The sequence below is a fragment of the Monodon monoceros genome, unplaced genomic scaffold (assembly GCF_005190385.1).
Source record: "Monodon monoceros isolate NGI ecotype Baffin Bay Population unplaced genomic scaffold, NGI_Narwhal_1 Super_Scaffold_3, whole genome shotgun sequence".
NCBI classification, from domain to species: domain Eukaryota; kingdom Metazoa; phylum Chordata; class Mammalia; order Artiodactyla; family Monodontidae; genus Monodon; species Monodon monoceros.
The window spans coordinates 84,003,644-84,018,685 of NW_021703780.1; the positions used below are offsets into that span (position 1 = coordinate 84,003,644).

At 40.1% G+C, this 15,042-nt stretch overlaps 1 protein-coding gene across 1 annotated transcript in view; it reads right to left on the reverse strand.

Annotated features, from left to right (window-relative positions):
• The window catches only part of PROK2 (prokineticin 2), a 75,387-nt gene extending 61,052 nt beyond the window's left edge, over nucleotides 1-14,335 (reverse strand). Inside the window, exon 1 of the mRNA XM_029243678.1 lies at nucleotides 14,144-14,335. Within this exon, the coding sequence (XP_029099511.1) occupies nucleotides 14,144-14,242 (99 nt within the window). The 5' untranslated portion in view covers nucleotides 14,243-14,335. The remainder of the gene's footprint in view (nucleotides 1-14,143) is intronic.
• Between the last annotated feature and the right edge of the window lie 707 nt (nucleotides 14,336-15,042).

The following is a 15,042-nucleotide window of genomic DNA, read 5'->3' on the forward strand; positions in this document are numbered from 1 at the left end:
TCTAAGAGGGAAGTTTATAGCTATACAAGCCTACCTCAAGAAACAAGAAAAATCTCAAGTAAACAATCTAATCTTACACCTAAAGGAACTAGAGAAAGAAGAACAAACAAAACCCAAAGTTAGCAGAAGGGAAGAAATCATAAAGATCAGAGCAGAAATAAATGAAACAGAAGCAAAGAAAACAATAGCAAAGATCAATAAAACTAAAAGCTGGTTCTTTGAGAAGATAAACAAAACTGATAAACCATTAGCCAAACTCATCAAGAAAAGAGGGAGAGGCCTCAAGTCAATAAAATTAGAAACGAAAAAGGAGAAGTTACAACAGACACTGAAGAAATACAAAGCATCCTAAGAGCCTACTACAAGCAACTCTATGCCAATAAAATGGACAACCTGGAAGAAATGGACAAATTCTTAGAAAGGTATAACCTTCCAAGACTGAACCAGGAAGAAAGAGAAAGTATGAACAGACCAATCACAAGTAATGAAATTGAAACTGTGATTAAAAATCTTCCAAGAAACAAAAGTCCAGGACCAGATGGCTTCACAGGTGAATTCTATCAAACATTTAGAGAAGAGCTAACACCCATCCTTCTCAAACTCTTCCAAAAAACTGCAGAGGAAGGAACACTCCCAAAGTCATTCTATGTGGCCACCATCACCCTGATACCAAAACCAGACAAAGATACTACAAAAAAAGAAAATTACAGACCAATATCACTGATGAATGTAGATGTAAAAATCATCAACAAAATACTAGCAAACAGAATCTAACAACACATTAAAGGGATCATACACCATGATCAAGTGGGATTTATCCCAGGGATGCAAGGATTCTTCAATATACGCAAATCAATCAATGTGATACACCATATTAACAAACTGAAGAATAAAAACCATATGATCATCTCAGTAGATGCAGAAAAAGCTTTTGACAAAATTCAACACTGATTTATGATAAAAACTATCCAGAAAGTGGGCCTAGAGGGAACCTACCTCAACATAATAAAGGCCACATATGGCAAACCCCCAGCAAACATCATTCTCAATGGTGAAAAACTGAAAGCATTTCCTCTAAGATCAGGAAGGAGACAAGGATGTCCACTCTCACCACTACTACACAACATAGATTTGGAAGTCCTAGCCACAGCAATCAGAGAAGAAACAGAAATAAAAGGAAGACAAATTGGAAAAGAAGAAGTAAAACTGTCACTGTTTGCAGATGACATGATACTATACTTGGAGATCCTAAAAATGCCACCAGAAAACTACTAGAGCTAATCAATGAATTTGGTAAAGCTGCAGGATACAAAATTAATGCACAGAAATCTCTTGCATTCCTATAAACTAATGATGAAAAATCTGAAAGACAAATTATGGAAACACTCCCATTTACCATTGCAACAAAAAAATAAAATACCTAGGAATAAACCTACCTTGGGAGACAAAAGACCTGTATGCAGAAAAGTATAAAACACTGATGAAAGAAATTAAAGATGATACCAACAGGATATACCACGTTCTTGGACTGGAAGAATCAATATTGTGAAAATGACTATACTACCCAAAGCAATCTACAGATTCAATGCAATCCCTATCAAATTACCAATGGCATTTTTTACGGAGCTTGAACAAATCATCTTAAAATTTGTATGGAGACATAAAAGACCCCGAATAGCCAAAGCAGTCTTGAAGGAAGAAAACGGAGCTGAATCAGACTCCCTGACTTCAGACTATACTACAATGCTACAGTAATCAAGACAATATGGTACTGGCACAAAAACAGAAACATAGATCAATGGAACAAGACAGAAAGCCCAGAGATAAACCCATGCACCTACGGTCAACTAATCTATGACAAAGGAGGCAAAGATATACAATGGAGAGAAGACAGTCTCTTCAATAAGTGGTGCTGGGAAAACTGGACAGCTACATGTAAAAGAATGAAATTAGAACACTCCCTAACACCATACACAAAAACAAACTCAAAATGGATTCGAGACCTAAATGTAAGACCGGGTACTATAAAACTCTTAGAGGAAAACATAGGAAGAACACTCTTTGACATAAATCACAGCAAGATCTTTTTTGATCCACCTCCTAGAGTAATGGAAATAAGAACAAAAATAAACAAATGGGACCTAATGAAACTTAAAAGCTTTTGCACAGCAAAGGAAACCATAAACAAGAAGAAAAGACAACCCTCAGAATGGGAGAAAACATTTGCAAATGAATCAACGGACAAAGGATTAATCTCCAAAACATATAAACAGCTCATGCAGCTCAATATTAAAGACACAAACAACCCAATCCAAAAATGGGCAGAAGACCTAAATAGACATTTCTCCAAAGAAGATATACAGATGGCCAAGAAGCACATGAAAAGCTGCTCAACATCACTAATTATTAGAGAAATGCAAATCAAAACTACAATGAGGTATCACCTCACGCCAGTTAGAATGGGCATCATCAGAAAATCTACAAACAACAAATGCTGGAGAGGGTGTGGAGAAAAGGGAACCCTCTTGAACCGTTGGTGGGAATGTAAATTGATACAGCCACTATGGAGAACAGTATGGAGGTTCCTTAAAAAACTAAAAATAGAACTATCAAATGACCCAGCAATCCCACTACTGGGCATATACCCAGAGAACATAATTCAGAAAGACACATGCACCCCGCAATGTTCAGTGCAGCACTATTTACAATAGCCAGATCATGGAAGCAACCTAAATGCCCATCGACAGATGAATGGATGAAGAAGTGGTGGTACATATATACAATGGAATATTACTCAGCCATAAAAAGGAATGAAATTGAGTCATTTGTTGAGACGTGGATGGACCTAGAGACTGTCATACAGAGTGAAGTAAGTCAGAAAGAGAAAAACAAATATCGTATATTAATACATGTATGTGGAACCTAGAAAAATAGTACAGATGAACCGGTTTGCAGGGCAGAAGTTGAGACACACATGTAGAGAACATATGGACACCAAGGGGGGAAAACCGTGGTGGGGGATGGTGGTGTGCTGAATTGGGTGATTGGGATTGACATGTATACACTGATGTGTATAAAATTGATGACTAATAAGAACCTGCAGTATAAACAAACAAACTAACAAACAACTAATACTAAACTTTCTTTGGGTTATTTGTATGGAAATATGTTAACATAAATGTTTCAGACATTACATGAAGTTTCTAAAAATCTTATATGTTCTGGTATAACGTTATGTCATAATTCTAGTTATTACTTTAAAATGTATATCTCAAAAATAACTAAATTTCCTTGTCAATTGCATTATTATGAACTTTCATCAAATCTTTAACCGTGGTCATTTTTAAGTCTTATTTATTTACAGACAGTTCTGGTTGTACTCTGATGATTTTGCAAAAATTTTCCTATAAAAGGGTTTCATCTTCAAGGAATTCATGGAAAAGACTGACAAGTACAGGTTTCTGGTAACCGACTATACTGCTGAACTGAATGAATAAGCATTTTCAGAACTCTAATGGAAAACTGATGAACTCATAAAAGTGCTAACAAAAGATCAAGATGAAAAAAATTAATTACATGGGACTGAGTGAACTGATGAGGATGATTATAATTTTTGTGACTTTCTGTTTGAATAAAAAAAAAATCCCACAAGGACTGAGGGGGAAAAAATATACAAATCAATTTTCACTGCAAAGTAAAGGAGCTGTTACAGTGGAGGATTCCTGGACTGAATGTCAATATTATGACACAGTATGCGTGTGTTTCGCGTTTGGTAATGGCAACATTGTTGCTTTTGTTGTGGTCATCCATTTACAACGCTTGGTGTCAGTCTATTTACCTCTTGTGAAAATAAAATACAATGTGTGTGTATGAAAAATAAAGTTATTACAATATTATTGACCATACTCCTTATGCTGTATATTACATCCCTGTGACTTACTTATTTTATAACTGGAGGTTTGTACCTCTTCATCCCCTCACTTATTTCATCCATCTTCTCACCATCTTCAAATCTGGCAACCACCCACCTGTTCTCTGTATCTATGAGTCTGTTTTGTTTCATTTGTTTGTTTGCCTGTTTGCTTGGTTTTTAGACTCCACATATAAGTGAGATCACATGGTATTTGTCTTTCTCTGTCTGACTCATTTCACTTAGCATAGTGCCCTTTAAACTATCCACATTGTCGCAAACATCAAAGGAAAGATCTTTTGCACATCGAAGGAAACTATCAACAAAATGAAAAGGTCACCTACTGAATGGGAGAAGATATTTGCAAACGATATATCTGACAAGGGGTTTACACAAAGTATACAAAGAACTCATACAGCTCAATATCAAAAAAACAAAACAAAACAAAAAAACAACCTGATGAAAAAATGGGCAGAGGACCTGAATAGATATTCTTCCAAAGAGGACACACTGATAGCCAACAGACACATGCAAAGGTGCTCAACATCACGAATCGTCAGCGAAATGCAAATGCAGCGAAAAAACCACAATGAGATACCACCTCACACACATCAGAATGGCCATCATCAAAAGAGGACAAATAACAAGTTGGTGAGGATGTGGAGAAAAGGGAACCCTTTAGCAAAGTTGGTGGGAATGTAAATTGGTGCAGCCACTATGGAGAACAGGAGGATAAAGGGATACAATCTTAAATGAAGGTTACTAAAAAAATTAAAAGTAGAACTGCCGTATGATCCAGAATTTTAACTTCTGGATATTTACCTGAAGAAAACGAAAACACTAATTTGAAAAGATGTTTGCACTCCAATGTCCATTGCAGCGTTATTTACAATAGTCAAGGTATCAAAGCAACCTAACAGTCCATCAGTAGACATACAGATAAAGAAGATATGGTATGAGCTTCCCTGGTGGCGCAGTGGTTGAGAGTCCACCTGCCGATGCAGGGGACACGGGTTTGTGCCCCGGTCCGGGAAGATCCCACATGCCGCGGAGCGGCTGGGCCCGTGAGCCATGGCCACCGAGCCTGTGCGTCCACAGCCTGTGCTCCACAACGGGAGAGGCCACAACAGTGAGAGGCCCGCGTACCGCAAAAAAAAAAAAAGAAAAAGAAAGATATGGTATATACGTGTGTTTGTGTGTGTGTGTGTGTGTGTGTGTGTGTGTGTGTGTGTGTAATGGAATATTACTCAGCCATTAAAAAAATGAAACCTAGCAATGTAATTTTAATTCTCCAGTCTGGAATTTTCTGGTGAGCACCAATGAGTTAATCTGTCATGTGGGCTCTCTCCATCCCCCCAAGGAAGAAGATGTAATCAGTATTATGGACCCTCACCCTTCCCCTGAAAGGTGACCTGGCCTGAAATAATTCTTCTCTTTTGTAATAGCTTCCTTGTCCCACCCTCCTTCTGCTTATAAAAACCTTCTATTTTGTACAACCCCTCTAGAGCATCCTTATATTTATTAGATGGGATGTTACCTGATTCATGAATCATTAATAAAACCAATTAGATCTTCAAATTTACTTGGCTGAATTTTGTTTTTTTTTTTAACGCTACCCAATATGCTTATAATATTTAACATTTATTAATTTTAATTTTAAACATGTAAATAGAACTTGAGATAGTTTTGAAATGGGATCACGTAGCCATTTGATGACTTTAGCATAATGTTCCAGGAGAACTTTCACACAGTGTCTTGGACAATAAAAAAACATTATTTTGTCATACCCAAATTTTATTAAAAGAATAGTATTATTCCTGCTTAACAACCAATAATATTTGTAATTTTCTTTGCCAATGTGTTCTAGAGGTAGCTTTGTTATCTGTCAGATAATCAGGATCACGAGAGGAGTTCTTAAAATTCTTTTCTCTGCATAATCATGTTTATGATCCTAAATTGATATTTGGCAAATGGAATAAACTGATAAATCACTCAAAACATTTTTTTCCATACAACATTTAATAATTCATCTTTGAAATGGCATTGTTTATACCATTATAGCCTCAATTTACAACAGACTCTTCAAATTATATGGAGGCCAAATCAAAATATATCGGATACAAATCATGACGAAAATAACAACTATTATTCTGACAAGAATTTAGATATGACTTAACTGAAAAATGAACAGAACAACACATTCATTAACTATATGGAGCTTATTACTTCTTATCCTAAAAACAACACAGAATTAAAATCAAAGATTAGTACAGACAGAAAAAAAATGGGAAAAATATGAAAGAAAACCAGAGCACATTTATTCCATTCAAACATCAGCTTTATTTGATTGCAAAGAGCTATGGAATAAATCAACCCGTCTAAAGTTACGTAACCCGAAAGGAAAATTTTTCTTTTCAGATGATCACAAATGGACCCCACGGAAGGAGAGGTTGTGTTTGACTAGTATTCGCTGCTCATCAATTTTAAATGTATAAGCACATGAAACATTAACATATAGACAGTTGGCTTCTTCTAGCCAGATCTGTGATTTGGACTAAATCAGAGTAAGTCCTCAGACGAGAATGCAGTCCTGCTTGGATGGTGTCTTGCAGAGGGCGCAGGATGCAGAGTCCCACGTGACCAACCCCCAACCTTTGCCTGGAGACCGTCAAGTTCTCTCCCCCTCCCAAGAAGATCTGGGGCCTCTCCTTTTCCCCTCAGTTTCTTGCCTTGGAATAAAACTTGGAGCTTCTTCCTGAGGTTGCAGAAGTGCTCTCCAGGCCAGGCCCAGCTCCTGAGATAGGACTGCCAGATTAAATGCTGGTCACCCAGTTACATGTGAATTTCAGAGCAACACCAACTAATTTTTTTTAGTGTAAGTATGTCCCACGAAAGATCTCGGATAAAATTATGCTAAAAAATTATTCATTGTTAATCTAAAATTCAAAGTTAATCGGGTATCTTGCGTTTTATGTGCAAAACCTGGACACCCTTGCTGGAGGGGACAATTTTTTTTTTTTTTTTGGCGGTACGCGGGCCTCTCACTGTTGTGGCCTCTCCCGTTGCGGAGCACAGGCTCCGGACGCACAGGCTCAGCGGCCACGGCTCACGGGCCTAGCCGCTCTGCGGCATGCGGATCTTCCTGGACCAGCGCACGAACCCGTGTCCCCTGCATCGGCAGGTGGACTCTCAACCACTGCGCCACCAGGGAAGCCCCAGAGGGGACACTTTTAGATGACAACATTATCGTTCTGGCAGCTGTGAGGCAATCGAAAACTAGTCCTACAGCAAAACCCAAAGACTGAAATCAACATGAAATAGAACTTCCAGAGTGTAAGGAATGTCCTCCAGTATCAATACAAACATTCAACAAAGGTCGGTCTGAGGTCTTTTATATTAAAAATGAGAAAAACTTGGCCCAGTTGGTTGCTTGGGGGAGAGAAGATGGGTAAGAAAAATTCATACTGATCTACTTTTTCAGTTTTTGAAACTGTAAAACCTTTATGTAACTATCACAATATAGCAAAGCTAACTAACTCTATCTCATTCGCTGTATCCCATGTGTCACATTCCTACCATCTTCAGATGATTGCCAAAGAGCATTTCTTTTTTTTGTGCATTGGCAAACTTCCTTTTGCCTCATCCTGTGAAGCCAGTCCCCCACAGGCTTTCTGCTGGTCGAGTGGCTATGATGACTTGATCAGAGGTATTATTTTGAGTGCTGGGTGTGTAAAATGCTTTACATACAAAACTCTATGGGAACCCTCTTACACGGCTGGTGGGAATATAAATTGGTGAAACCACTATGGAGAACAGTATGGAGTTTCCTTAAAAAACTAAAAATAGAGCTACCACATGATCCAGCAATCCTACTCCTGGGCATATATCCAGAAAAGACAAAAAGTAATTCAAAAAGATACATGTACCCCAGTGTTCATGCAGCACTATTTACAAGAGCCAAGATATAGAAACAACCTAAATGTCTATTGAGAGATGAAAGGATAAAGAAGATGTGGTATATATACAATGGAATATTACTCAGCCATAAAAAAGAATGAAATAATGCTATTTACAGCAACACGGATGGACCTGGAGATTATCATGCTAAGTGAAGTCAGTCAGACAGAGAACGACAGACAAATATATGATATTTATATGTGGAATTTTAAAAAATGATACAAATGAACTCATTTACAAAACATAAATAGATTCACAGACATGGAAAACAAATACATGGTTACCAAAGGGGAAAGATGGGGGGGAAAGATGGGAGGGAAAACAAGTACATGGTTACCAAAGGGGAAAGATGGGAGGGATAAATTAGAAATGTGGGATTAACAGATACATATTACTCACAACACTGTAAAGCAATTATACTCCAGTAAAGATGTAAAAATAAAGATACACACTACTATATATAGATAAACAACAAGGACCTATTGTATAGCACAGGGAACTATATTCAATATCTTGTAATAACCTATAATGGAAAAGAATCTGAAAAAGAATATATATACGTACACACACACATACATATACACACAACTGAATCACTTCGCTATACACTGGAAACATTGTAAATCAACTATACATCAATTAAAAAAAATAAAACAACTCTGTGAGGTGGGTACTGATATTCCCATCTCACAAGTGAGAAAACAAAGACCCAGAGGCTATCAGCTTGGCCTTGGTGGGTGGTGCGGCTATGAAGGTAGGACTGGTCTTTAAATCCTGAGAGGAATTCTAGCCCTATGGTCCTCTATGCTACCTCCTTCTTCTCTGAGGCCCTGTAGAGCGATCTGCACGTGCCCAAATTCTGCCCATCATTTGCAGAAGGCCACGAGGTGAAAGTGAGACCTCCAAGGGGAGAGTGAAAATTCAGGGGAAGAATTACTAGGAGTCAGGTGCATCCTGCTTTCTCCACTTCCCTTCTTTGTTTGTTCTTTCCATCAGTCCTTATTTTTTATTTTTTTGTGGTACGCGGGCTTCTCACTGTTGTGGCCTCTCCCATTGTGGAGCACAGGCTCCGGACGCGCAGGCTCAGTGGCTATGGCTCACGGGCCCAGCCACTCCGCGGCATGTGGGATCTTCCCGGACTGGGGCACGAACCCGTGTCCCCTGCATCGGCAGGCGGACTCTCAACCACTGCACCACCAGGGAAGCCCCTTATTCTTTTTTAAATGAGCTGTAACCCATGCTGAGTACCTCTGCGGGTGCTACTCATCAACTGTAATTACCATCTTTGGTAAAGTAAGGAGAAACAGGAATACTCTTCCTTTTAGTTTTATTGCTATACGTTTTCTTTTAGATAAAGTCAAATGGACTGTGCATGTAGGAGCCCCTCAAATACAGGCCATGGCTTCAAGGTGAATCTGTAGACCACTGTTTGCCCTTAGATTTCAGACAAATGAAAAGCCGCTTGAAATGAGGAAGGGTTTTAGAAAGAATGTCGGTAGAGCAGAGGCAAACATCCATCTTTGGATTCCTCAGCTAACATTTTCAGGCACCGGCTCAGATGATCTTTAATGATGGTAACAGTTAACATTTATTAAGTGCCAACTAAATGCTGAGTACTTTGCGTCCATTGTCTTTTTAAATTCTTATCCCAAACCATTGTGTTACCCTCATTTTACAGATGGGGAAACTGAGGTTGAGAGAGTGAAAGTTCCTTGTCCAAGATCTTACAGCTGATAGAGGCAGAATTCAAATCCATGTCTGATGGTTCAAGAGCACACGTCCAAACACTGCTTCTATCCAACTGCATGTGCCAAAATAATTAGGGTTGGAGGGATGCGACACAGCCATCAGCTTGGCTAAGGGATGTCTTCCTGAGTGCTGTATGACCGAGTGCGGGTCAGTTCTTGCCTCTCCGTGCTCCAGAAAGGTTCTGACCAGAAAATATTCAAGGACCAAAGAGGTCAATTCTATCTTTGAGAAAGAAGGGAATTCTCTTCTCAGTTCTGAAAGATCTGTAGACGTACATTCGCTCATCCTCCCTAGTATGGGCTGAACTGGGTCCCCCGCCAACCCCAATTCATATGTTGAAACCCTAATCCTCTTAAAGAAAAAAATGATTCATGATACTTGTTCAAGGTGGTGAGGGCAACTTTATGCAACAAGGGGTTTGCAGTGGGGGAAAGAGATCAGCCCCAAAATAAATATAACAAAGACAAGTGGAGATTTATAGACAAGGAAGAGGGTAGGGAGGTGAGGGTGGGGGTGTGTGGAGGAGTGTCAGCAGATAGAAGATTACTAAAAGGCTATGGGGATTTTTGGTAGACCCACTCAACAGGAATCTTGCCAAAGACAGGACCGGTGCTAAGGTAGCCAGGGTTGGCAATGAGGAAACTGATCAGCTATCCAGGGTGAGAGATTTTTGTTAAATTGACCCAGCAGGATTCTTGCTAAAATTACACTAAGTAGGCCAAGGACAAAACCCAGGGTCGGGCTTCCCTGGTGGCGCAGTGGTTGAGAGTCCGCCTGCTGATGCAGGGGACACGGGTTCGTGCCCCGGTCCGGGAAGATCCCACATGCCGCGGAGCGGCTTGGCCCGTGAGCCATGGCCGCTGGGCCTGCGCACCTGGAGCCTGTGCTCCGCAACGGGAGAGGCCACAACAGTGAGAGGCCCGCGTACCGCAAAAAACCCCAAAAAACCCAGGGTCAGGGCTTTGAGAGCTTAGAGCAGCCTGACTAAAGTTTGGTTAAGGAGTCATTGTCAATGACCAATACCTCAGAATATGAGTGTATTTGGAGATTGGGCCTTTAAAGAGGTAATTAAAATTAAATGAGGTCATTATGAATGGGCCCTCATCCACACGACTGTTTTTGGAGACAGAACCTTCAAAGAGGTGATTAAGTTAAAATGAGGCCCTTAGGGTGGACCCTAACGCAATCTGACTGATGTCCTTATAAGAAGAGGAAATTTGGACTTGCAAAGAGACACCAGGGATGCACATGCACAAAGAAAAGATCATGTGAGGACATAGCGAGAAGGTGGCCATCTACAAGCCAAAGAGAGAGGCCTCAGAATGAAAGCAACCCTGCTCTCACCTTGATCCTGAACTTCCTGCTTTCAGAACTGTGAGGAATAAATTTCTCTTGTTGAAGCCACTTAGTCTGTGATATTTTGTTATGGCAGTGAAAACGAGCATGCCCCTGTGGGGTCCTCTTGGGTACAAAAACCCCTCTGTGTCCCCCATTCCTGTGTGTAGAAAAAGGCTTTAGTCTCCCAGGCCTGCCTTGAGTTCAAAGGGCAGATTCAAGCAGTTACTATTGATAATTAGGGAAGAGAGGAAATGCAGAAACAAAGGAAAACTAGTCAAGAAATAATAGTGCAGTGAAAAAGCAGAGTCCTAATTCCTCCTCAAGGGATATACCTAACAATCTGTTGCCTAACTTCAAGTTTTTCTGTAGGAACTAAGACCCCCACCCAGGTAGAGGATGGTGACTGCGTGTTGAGCACAAGCACTTAGACCCCAGACTGGCTGAAACCAGAAGGTTGATGATTGAGATCCTGAAACATCACCCTGTTACCTCACCACCAACCAATCAGAAGAAAGTCCTGCATCCTTCAGCCCTTACCCCAATGTTGCCTTTAAAAACGCTTCCCTGAAAGCTATTGGAGGGTTCTGGTCTTTGGAGCATGAGCTGCCCGTTCTCCTTGCTCAGCCCTTGCAATAAACCTTTCTCTGCTCCAAACTCTGATGCTTTGTTTCGTTCGGCTTTACTATATATCGGACACACGAACTTGGGTTCCACAGCAGCCCTAGCAAAGGAATACACCCTCTGAAGGTCAATCTTAATGAGCATCTTTAAGTAGAAGAGAGAAGTAACTGCTTAAGAAGAAAAACACTGCAAAATATTCTGTTTTTAGATGTAATCACTTAGATCTAAAAGACCTTTAAAAATAAGAAGAATGAACTCCATTTGACCAAGTTTCTTCAGAGTGGTGTCCGCCACTGAGCCCCTGATCCTGTTGCTTTTGGGGGTTATTAAGTCCTTCATCTAATGAGACCTTTCCCTATTGCTGGGCCAGGTGAACCACAAGAAAGACAAATCTATATCATAAACTCATTGAACTATATTATATAAATAGCTTTCGGGAAAAAGAACAAAACACACCCTCTTATTTCCAAATGATTGCTTCAGGAGCACTTCCTTCATAAACTGTCATCAAATATCCAACCACGAAATGAAACTATTAAATTACATTAATTTCCAATTAAATTCAAACTAGAGAAACACAGGCAGTCAAGTGCTCTGGGTTGTAATCTCGGATTCACCATTAATTGTAGAAGTAACTAGTAACTAGTAACGAGATGAGACACATTTCTTTTCTGTGTCAATTCCAAATCTAGACAATAAGACTACTAATGCATTTCCTAACTAATATTTGGTAAGTGATTAAAGTGATGAAAATAGTTGTGAAATATTTGGAAGAGAAATGGGCTAGGGAAGTATAAGGTAATATCCTAGGTAGCATTTTTCTTACTGGTTTAGTTAATTTCTATAAAAAATAAACTTTGGAAATAAATTCATCTAGACGTATCCTCAAGAGAATCTTATAAAATATATACTAATTAGAGGTGGGTTTTTTTTTAATGTATTACATTAAATAAATTATGTGACCTCTTACTGAAGTAACACATTACTATATAAATTAACGACCAAAACATTACACAAACCCAGAAGTTTTTCATATACCGCTTGGACTGCTGGTCCACAGTTTTCTCAAATGTGTAAACTCTCTTCCAAATTTCGGAGTGGCTACACTGAAAACTTTCTATGTTAAAGACTACCAAGGCAAACTTTGTCACTCTTACTCATAACAACACCCTTCCCACCACATTAAGCTTGTCTTCCCATAGCCCCAACAGTGTCTGAGCCTCCATGTTCTCTGTAAGAAACTCAGCCTCCTGTGGAATTCAGTGATCACGTGCATGGAAACTGTACCCAAAATTATATGCCAAATTTTGACCTTGTTGAAGCTTTGAAACAAAGTGTCTGTGTGTGTGTGTGTGTGCTTGTGTGTGTGTGTTTCACCTTCTGCCCTGCACTCATACTGTCTTAGGTTTTGTTCCCTGAAACAAGAATGTGAGGTGAAGTAGTTCATCCAGGAGATGGTTTCAGGAAGTGGGGGAACCAGAAAGTGAGATGGAGGAGGGAAGGAAGCTGATTAAACGTATGTCATCAAGCAGGTGAGAAACGCGGGCAACTGTGGCTCATCCCCTCTGGGGACCTCTGCGGGGGCAGTGTAGAGCACACCCCAAAAGCTGGAGTATTCATCCACAATCTCCCACCAGGTAGCAGTTCATCAATGCCATCAGCATGAGCCTTATTTTCTGTTCTTTCTCCTTCAGTCTTCTCATCCATTCTCTCACCAAAGCTGATGAGTTCTTATCCCTCTACCGTGTCTCAGCTACACACGTCCTTTCCCCGCCCCCCCCACCACATCCACAATCATAAGTCCAATGGGCAGAGCTCCGTGAATCCTTCGTGCTGGGAGCCCTGTCTCCAGTCCCACCCTGGCGCCATCTTGGCTGTGTACTACCATTCAAACACCACTGACAGACGGTTATTTCTCTCTTTTGCTCAGGTGGTGCACTGCTGTATGTTATATTAAAGCCAAAAGATTTGGCCCAATCTTTCCTTTTTACCCAAACTTAACCCCAGATACGTAAACCTACTTGATGCTTTTTGTGGTATCTGTACCATCTTGCTGGCCCCTGGCCCCTTCTGGCCATACCATGCCATTCACCCTGGGTTCTCTCCAAGTCAGCCATATTTGCCTTCTATGAGTTCTTGAATTTGTCAAGTCCCTTCCACCTCAGGGCTTTTGCACGTGCTGTTCCCCTCCTTTGTCTGTAATATTTCTCTCTGTTCTTCACTTACCAACTCCTCTTCCTCCCTCAGTTGGAATGGCATTTAGTTCAGCCCTTTCTAACTGATTTCCCCTTACCCAGCCTCCATTCCCTGTACCCTGACAGGTCAGGTGCCCTGTTACATATTCTTCTAGCCTGTTTTTCTCCTTCATACCACTTCTCATGACTGCAGGTAATTTATTGATTAATTGCATTAACTGATTAATTCCATTTTAAATTTCTGCTTCTCCCAGCAGACTGTAAGTTACATGAGTGACTATGCTACTCACCTGTGTATCCCTAACACCTAGCATGATGCTTAGCATACTACCAGCACTCGATACATATAAAAGAATGAATATACACAACTTACACTGTCCAGCTCTGAAGGCTTTGATTTCTCCTCCCATGATGGCTTCCATCCTCTTCGTTTAGATGAAATACTTTGTAAACAACTGTGCTCAACAAACATTGTGGCTGGATCCCCGGACAAGCAATTTGAGAGGGCTCTGGGTAAATATAAAGAGCAAAATGCTACAAAATCATTATCATCCTTTGTCTATAATCAAAACATCACATTGTGTGTCATTTGCCAATTATATGTAATGAAACAGTAAGATTTTCAGGGATTTGATAACAATGCTGGCAGTAGGAGACTATAGAAAATAAAATGATTCTGTGAACTTGGTTTTTTTTTTTAAATTACTGCTAGATCTTTTCTTTTTCTTTTTTTACATTTATTTATTTATTTTTATTTATTTTTCGCTGCTTTGGGTCTTCATTGCATTGTGCGGGCTGCTCATTGTGGTGGCTTCTCTTGTTGTAGAGCATGGGCTCTAGGCGTGCGGGCTTCAGTAGTTGTGGCTCACGGGCTCTAGAGCACAGGCTCAGTAGTTGTGGCGCACAGGCTTAGTTGCTCCGCAGCATGTGGGATCTTCCCGGACCAGGGCTCGAACCTGTGTCCCCTGCATTGGCAGGCAGATTCCTAAGGGAAGTCCCATCTGTGAACTTGTTAAAGCTTGTGGTTACTCTCAAATTTAAGGGGAAATGCATGCAGCGCTAACAGAAGTCAGACAGTGACTTAATGCTTTGGAAATTTATGGGACAGGTGTGACAGCCTATTGTGTCTCAGAATAAGGAATTTCAGCAAAGCCATAAAGTATACAGACGAGAAGAGAATTTGATTTCACTTAATTTTATTTGATAGAACTTAATACTTGAACAAGTGCTGTTGCTAAACAACAGGAGCTTAAAAATTCTCCTTTCTCCCTA